Source organism: Hibiscus syriacus, unplaced genomic scaffold, assembly GCF_006381635.1.
Source record: "Hibiscus syriacus cultivar Baekdansim isolate YM2019G1 unplaced genomic scaffold, ASM638163v2 tig00113724_pilon, whole genome shotgun sequence".
NCBI lineage: Eukaryota > Viridiplantae > Streptophyta > Magnoliopsida > Malvales > Malvaceae > Hibiscus > Hibiscus syriacus.
In genome coordinates, this window is record NW_024063470.1 from 2154118 (window position 1) to 2162415 (window position 8298).

The 8298-nt window shown below is 35.2% G+C and overlaps 1 protein-coding gene across 1 annotated transcript; it reads right to left on the minus strand.

Annotated features, from left to right (window-relative positions):
• LOC120187314 (ABC transporter A family member 7-like) lies at positions 1 to 7960 on the minus strand. The gene is made up of 18 exons (XM_039191053.1): positions 7772 to 7960; positions 6872 to 7256; positions 6670 to 6749; positions 6362 to 6506; positions 5844 to 5963; positions 5603 to 5727; positions 4674 to 4832; positions 3859 to 4021; positions 3656 to 3781; positions 3487 to 3570; positions 2695 to 3056; positions 1899 to 2099; positions 1592 to 1701; positions 1426 to 1510; positions 1121 to 1249; positions 922 to 1027; positions 616 to 704; positions 1 to 476 (listed from the first exon to the last, which is right to left on the minus strand). Exons 1-18 carry the CDS (start codon positions 7853 to 7855, stop codon positions 177 to 179), a joined length of 2853 nt encoding a protein of 950 aa, XP_039046984.1. The 5' UTR covers positions 7856 to 7960; the 3' UTR covers positions 1 to 176.
• Between the last annotated feature and the right edge of the window lie 338 nt (positions 7961 to 8298).

Consider the following 8298-nt stretch of genomic DNA (forward strand, 5'->3'; position numbering starts at 1 on the left):
CAAAGTACCCCAAAAAAAATGTAACACTAATATATAAAGGCGGGAGCAGCAAAAACAAGATTAGTTGCTAAAACTAAAGCGGTATATGAATGAACTCCTTGCCATCCTGAAATGTAATGAAATGCTTTATATCATATATGAACATTGCAGATATAAGAGGAAGCTAAATCTGGGAATCATGATAATATGTTGACGACCTGCGCCCCGCGAGCAACCTTGATGAAGACATCCTCGAGAGTGGTGTCCGCCAAACCCCATGCAAACACTGTAAACCTGCTCTTTGCATTCTCGACTGCTTGGAATACATCTGCGATTCTCACCTCTTGCTTTGGCATCTCGAACTTCTGTGTCCCCGATATTTGGTATATCTTGTTAGCTTTTGGCGAGAGATGGTGTACCATGTTCTCTACTTCTTCCTCGTGATTCAATGACGTTGTTATAGTAAATATGTAAGATCCTCCGTATCTACCCTTCAGCTGTTGTTCACAGTGTAACGGCAAGTTAAATGTAATACAACATATACCAATCACTGGCTACCTTTGTTTTAAAAAGTATTTTAGCTAAAATCATCTCGGGTTTATTGACTTGAGAATATCCATGGAAGGTGAAACTTACCTCTTTTGCATTCCCTATGCACTGCAAGCTTCCGTCTACAAAAATCCCTAATCGATCGCATAGAAACTCGGCTTCTTCCATCGAGTGCGCTGAAAACATTCAGATAATGTTGGTTGGTATCTAAAGGCCAATAGTTCTCACCTTCTATAAATGGTACTTCTTTTACATGCACCGTTTTCTTCTTTCTATGTTTAAGTAAAAAAGGGAAAGCAAGGCATGCAAATGGGCTACTAATATCAAGAACGACAAATCCGGGATGCAAGTGATGCATGTTCAATTATCCAGAAAAGAGAGAATGAGAAATACTTGTGAGAATAATTGCCCTGTCTCGTTTTGCCTGCTTCACAACACTCCACAAACTATTTCTTGAAGCTGGATCGAGACCAGTACTGGGTTCATCCATATAGACAACCTTGCAAAATAACAATATGATTAAAGCAATGAAGAGAATCGGAGGATTTAAGTTCAGGAATCGCTTACATAGAAATGAAGAGTGCACTCTTACCTTAGGATCCCCAATCAGTGAAATGGCAACGCTGAGTCTCCTCTTCATACCTCCACTGTATTTTCCGGCTTGTTTATCGGCAATCCCTCCATGAAATAGGTTGACACTCTTAAGAGAGTCTTCCACCGCCTGCAGAAATGGTGTGGTAATGAGGACCAACAGAGCCAAAACATTTTTACAAGATGTGAAGATGATAAATGGAATCATATAGAAGAGCCTCTAGACCATTATATTTGAATGTTAAATAATATTTATGCAAGTAAAATCCACAACAAGCTCAGGACATATAGATAATTTTGACTTACTTGATTTAATGCAGAACCTTTGAGGTTCTTCAGTCTGCCATAAAATAGCAAGTGCTCCCTTCCAGTTAGAGATTCCCAGAGCAGGCTAGTTTACAACAAAAACAAAATAAGAAATCTTTAAACAAAGAAAATTATTTATTTCTTGGCAGAGGCAATTATATCATACTCGTGCTGAGGGCAGACACCCATGCTTGTATAGATTGTATCCATGGAAGTCAATATATCCAAACCCTGAACGTATGCCGTCCCTGATGTTGGTTTTGTGAGCCCAATCATCTGTCCACAGAATAACACATTAATATTGCATACTTTTACCAGCTAAATCTAGTTCTAACTGTAGAAGATACAGGTGCTAGACTACAATAATCTTGCCAGCACCCTCACATGACAGAACATGCATGACCCTCGGGTTAAGTCCATAAAAGAATTCTACTCTTAATTAGGAATATATATATATATATATCATACACTACCATATTAATTAAAGATGTCTTGCCAGCACCATTGGGTCCCAGCAGGCCAAAACACTCTCCTCTAGGCAAAGCAAGAGAAAATCCTCTCACTGCAATTTTCTCAGGATTTCCATCCCTTGCAGGATATTTCTTTTTGAGGTTGTCACAAACGACCGGATAACTTGTAGTTGATTCAAGTAGCAACTGCTCAACCGTCTCTCGCTGGAAATCGGTGAATAAAAGAAAATATCATAAAAATGAGTTAATCATATCAAATTGAGGTAGAAAACAACACCTTGAAAAACAAACTACTGCGGCTTGACAATGAAATGCATAAAAAGTAGTTTTAATTTGCAATGGAGCCACTTGAGTAAAGATAATGACATGCAAGTTGGAAGGATATTGTTAGAGAAACACGGCTGGAGAAAATTACTAATATAGTTTCAGGAGGTGGAACCTGAAACCTCAAATGGCATTTTCAGCTCCGATAAAGGCATAACCAAGAAACCTATAGCCTTCCTATCGCATTATAGCAACTAACAGATGGAGAAAAAAACATTTTAAGGATGGAAAATAGGGGAGCGAAAATTTAATGCTTAGAAAGATTTAGATGATCAAATTGTTTTCTGTACTACCATTAGAAATTATCATGTTTAACAGAATAATAAAGATCCCTCACTGTTGGTGAGTGAACGACTGGTCCTTTAGAAGACTGTCCGTCGATTAAGGGAATGGTGGTCACTGACCCTTTCAAAGAAAACTTACCCCTGCATAAGAATATGCATTCTACAAAGCCAAAGAAGAGAAATTATGTTACCTCCTGATTAACATCGTCTTTGTCTATCTGAACAAAAACTTTTGATCCATGTCTTTGTAGACTGGGACTCTTTGAAGATAGTGCAGGCTGTCTCCGTAATTTATGCAAGAAAAACAGAGGGCTCTTCCCAGCACCCGAAGATGAAACCTGGTCTACATAAAAAGCAACAAATAGAACCAAAATCCACTCAACCGATATGATAATCATGACCTCACTCAACCCATTTCTGCTATCACTCACATCCCCCCACCGCATCCCATCTGTGCCCATAGCATTTCCTTGGAAAGAATATTGTCCAAACTCATATAATCCACGATACAAAGAGAATCCAGGAAATAACTCCAATACGATAAGCCAACCTCCTACAAGTAGCAAGTAGGGTGAAAGGTACAAGTGAAGATGGTTAGTTTAAATGAACAACAATAAGTCTTAAGAGATCAAAAGAAGATACATATTGCAGAAATGTGTCACAGCTATTCCAACTTTAAAAAAGCCTAATTTATGATTAGTATGGCCTCAGGTTGAATTCATTTATCAATTACTCACTAATCATTATATACCACCATTCAGTACATCAAAAGAAGTAATCGACTCCTATATGAGCCATGCATCAATGAATAGTACAAGGTAATTCAAATATTTATATTGGATGGGAAAGGAATAGTATCTGCCAACAAAATTAAATGCTAAAACCAATTTTCTTCTGGCCACAAAAGATATTAGCTTCTTTACAGCGCCATTTAATCGAGATATTAATTTCATTAACTAATAATTCATTAAAATGTTACATACTCGGAAATGATTCATCTTCAACGAAGGGCTGGAAGAGAAAGCCACCTAAAAGTCCCGCTCCAAAGACAAATATGTATCCAACAACTGTCAGAAATAAGTCAGTTAATTTCTTTAAAACAGAGTGGAGTTTTTCCAACTGAGAGAAGTAAATCAAAGAGCTAAGATAGACCTGAAGCAGTCTTAACATTTGAAAACAATGCAGCGACAAGGAAGGCCAGGGAAATTTGCAGGTTTATGTAGAGGAAGTAAAACACAAACTGGATGCTATAATCATTTAGTGTGAAAAACTTCAACCCTGGAAGGAAGTCAAACGCATTAAAGAGAAGCTAGAAGTAAAGATATTAAAGAGCAGTTAAATGACTAGATTAATACCAATGCCTGAGCCAAATATCACAAAACATAACATGTACAGCAAAGAGATGACAAGAAAATAAGCATAAGATATCATCCAATAAGGTCCATCTCCAAGACCATGCATTTTCATCATGACTCGAAGTTTTTGCTGTTTTTCATAGACCAGTGAAGTCAACACCACCTACATTGAAAACCAGAAAGTTGAGATAAATATAGAACAATAGATTATAGAGCCATCAAAATATTAACAGAAAGAGATAAAAACTGATAATGACTCTTGGGAAAATGAAATTGTAATTGTGACAACCTTAGATTAGATTTTCCATTTAATGAGTTTGCTCATAGCTTATGAGGCAATGCAGAAAGCCAACAACTAAGACATAGACCTGTTATCCAAATAACTTGGAGATGGGGTAAAGCAAAAAGGAAGGAATATTGCATGAAGAAGTGCATGGTTAGATTTTGCTAACTTGGTCTATGCCATTACATGAAAAAAATGGAGCACTGACAATAGTTAACCATGTCAATTTACAGTGATAACCTCTTATATCATCTATTTATAAGATAACACTAACAAAATGGACTCTTGGCCCTTCATGTGAATATGGTGCAGTGTCTATAACTCCGCCAGATTCATTTCATAAATTTACCTGGCCCCAAACTAGAAATTAAATTTGATTGTAGAAGTTATACTATCAAATAAATGTTACTAAATTGTGATAGTTTTGATGATGATCAACTTGATAAGGAGTAATAATATCAAAATTTTGCAACCATGGGGACACTGACTGTACTTTAAACCGGATACTAATGAATAAGAGATAAGTACTTACAGGGAATAGTTGTAGAATAACCCATGTAAAGAAGAGTGTTCCTAGAAGAGATGACAAATCAATTCTGAGTTTTGTTTCAGGTTTTGGCATTTCTTTGACAAACTCTAGCAGCATTCTTGTACTAGGCCCTCGCAAAAATTGAAGGTAGGCATTCGATACCTGTATATGTGACAATGGAAAATATCAATCTCCACAGGCTATGATCAGTAAGCTATTACTATATAAATTTGTGGAACAAGCAATAAATTCATAAAGAGTGAAGCACATCAGCAATGCAGACTGTATAACAAATTTGAACCATTGAGGCAGCCCTATTCTTTCATGTCACTTACTAAACCTAAATGCAATGCATACAGATAAACTATATAGTATAGCAAAAAAAAAACTCGAATATAGTGGGTAAGGCTTCTATTTGTACCTGAAAGGAACACCATAAGCCATTAAATGATTCAAGATTCATATAAAAGCATTTTGTATATATTATATTTGTAAAATAAACAAAAAGAAACAATCACTGGAAAAGACTCACTCTTCATGGTTTCCAAAACCTTAACTGCTTACTCAAAACAAATTTATCCCGCTAAAATATTTCCTTCTGACAAATGTTGATAAATTAAAACTATCTAACGAACCTAAACTGGATAGAGTATATGAGATGACCTTACATGAGATAAAACCTGAGAGCTTGAGTAATCAAAAGGCATAATATTCCACATAATTTTAATATAGAAATTAATGATGGATGGCATTCAGATTCAGCCAAGACATTGTGAGTTTAAGATGGTCTTCATAGATACCTTCACCTATAAGTAATAACTTTTGTGCTCAATCCAATAATGTAACAAATACATGAGAGTCTAAGATCAATCTAAGTTGTAAAAGTAATGTGGAAAAGAGGAAAGCTAACTTCAGCTAGTTCAAATATATACCAGATTTACATATCGGGGAATCCGCAACAATGACATAGACATTCCAGATCTGTAATCCCTATAGGTAGAGTTGTACCAGACGCTCACATTAAAATTACTGCCATCTGAGTTCAAGAAATCATATGCTGTGTGGAAAAGATAAAATTGTCAGAATTTTTATCCACCATTCATGATTTTACGTAAACAAGGCGTTACAATAGCAACAACACAATTTAAGTCAGAATTTAAGCTTTAGACTAACCTGCAACAAACTCATTTATCTTCTCTTCCACATTCCCTTTTCTGTAGCCTTTATACAGCTCATTGTTCACCTGAGAAGAACTATTCCTCCATAGATATAAACCTTGAGTGCATCTAATCTCTACATTCATAGAATATTAAAGAAATAAGCATAGATTAGGAATCTTCCTGAAATAAAATTTTAAAGTAGCATTGTAATTTTCTAGAAAGAAAGGTAATACTATAAAATTAGATCATAATTATTATAACTCCATCAGATAAGCTGATGGCACCATAATTCTCTAGTTCGGGACATTTAAATATACACAACGATTATATTCTTTAAGAGAAAGAAAAATTAGAGCATAATTATTATAACTCCATGTCCCTTATAAAACCATGCCTGATATTCTTGAAATTTTCTACTATGGCATTTCAACTAGCCCATTCAAGCACTCTCACTCTTATAAAAAGAAAGTCACTGGCATTTAATTAGAGAAAAAGATTCATTAAGAGAAAGAAAAATTGAAGAGCATGTACCGAATTCATCTGCTATTGATGATTGATTGATGAAAAAAGAAAATGTTGAGTTTGTTGTGCATTGACTTTGAACATTATAGATGGGAAGCTTTGAAGCAAAAGCGGGTTCAAGATAATTGTTATGCTCAGGATCTGTTTCTGTACCCTGAACCATTTTGAGAAGAAAAATAAGCAGATAAACAATAATCACAAACCAAAAGATGGAAGCTATATTATGGCATCAGATAAACCATTGCCAAAATCATAAACAGAGAATAAAGAACTACGTGAAAGTGGAAAAGGAAGGAACAAACAGGAGAACAACTTACCAGAACATTGCTGGACACACTGCCTAAAACATCGGAGGAATTGATATTGAAAGAAGTTGAGAACATACTCCGCGTCAGAACTAACAAAACAAGCAAAAGATCTTTAGATCTAACTTCGTCTTTCACTATAGCAGTTCGTTTAAAATCAAAGAAATTTGAATCCTAAGTTTGAAAAAAAGGGAAAGAGAGGTAAGATGCATACGTTGTCCAAGCGTTTGATTATTCCCAGTGAAAAATGATGTTGCGGGACAAGACCCCGTGCTTCTGCAAGACTCATTTTGCAAGTCTGCAGACATAATTGAATTAGTTCTAACGGCGCGATAGTTTGGACCTGGTATTTGTAACAGTGCTGGCCATTTCGGAGGATTCGGGATTGGACAAGCTGCTACTTGATCAGTTGTCGAGTACTGTATCCCACATTCTCTCCTCTGGCATCCACCATTTCCATCACTTTCAACACAAATACACCCACATCGACGATTGGCGGTGTCTAGTTGATTGTCCAACACACTTTGCAACACAACAAACAGCACGCAGAAAAAGAATGGGAAGGAAATCAGCCGCACATTTGTCCACATGTTCCTTTTCTGAAAAATAAAACAATGATCTAATAGTTAGATAAATAACAAAACCTTTTGAAGGCTTGTGCATTGTTATGGAAAATTCAATCCTATCTGACGATAACATCTATTTTGAATTGATAATTTTCGATTTTATAGAAAATAAATTTCAAATAGTTGTTTAACGTTAATGTAACAGAAAATTTTGGCCTAAATACACAATTGTTTAAGAAAATACTGATCCAACATACATTCTGACTTAAAACAGAAAACATTAAGCCGTAATTAATAATGATAAAAGATCAAAGTTCATCCCACCTAATAAACCAATTATCAACAACTGAAATAACAATAGCAATAATAAATACAAAGCAAAGCCCAGAAAATAAAAGAGTGGGATAAGCATAAAAAGAACTAACCCACCATTCATTATCATCTTCCTAGTTTCATTTTATTAAAAAAAAAGGGGGTTTTCACACCCAAAAAAAAATCTTTTTTTATAAGAAAAGAAAAGAAAAGGTGAGAAATTGTATGAGCTTCACCTGGAAAGTTAAATTCTTTCTGAGAAGAGCATTAGCCTGAGTCCAGAAACTGGCTGGACTCAATGTTGGACGATGATCCACCATTGATGAATCTGAATTTGCTTACCCAAATATTTAGTCCTACAATTCTGACAAAAATTGAGTGTTCGACTCTTCTGCTATCCTTTATAAGAGGAAAACAGAGTTCTTTTCTATGCTGATTCGTTTTTCCGAGTGCGTCTATTGGGATAAAAAAAATATTTTTTATTAAATTATTGATTTCTCCCTCTTTTGGCTTCCTTCCTTTGGGCGGCTGCGGAGATTTCCCCGGGGGTTTTAAACTCTGTTGGCAAAGTTAATCTGTTAAAATTATTATTGTACCCTTCACGCGTTTTCGGATCCTGGGAAGTAACAGAAATGTTTTTTTTATATTTATATAAAAACCAATATTTGATTAATTAGAATTAAATAATATGAAAATGTATTATAGAGATGATTCTTTCAAATTAATATATTTCATTTAAAATGTCATAATTTAAAATTTCTTA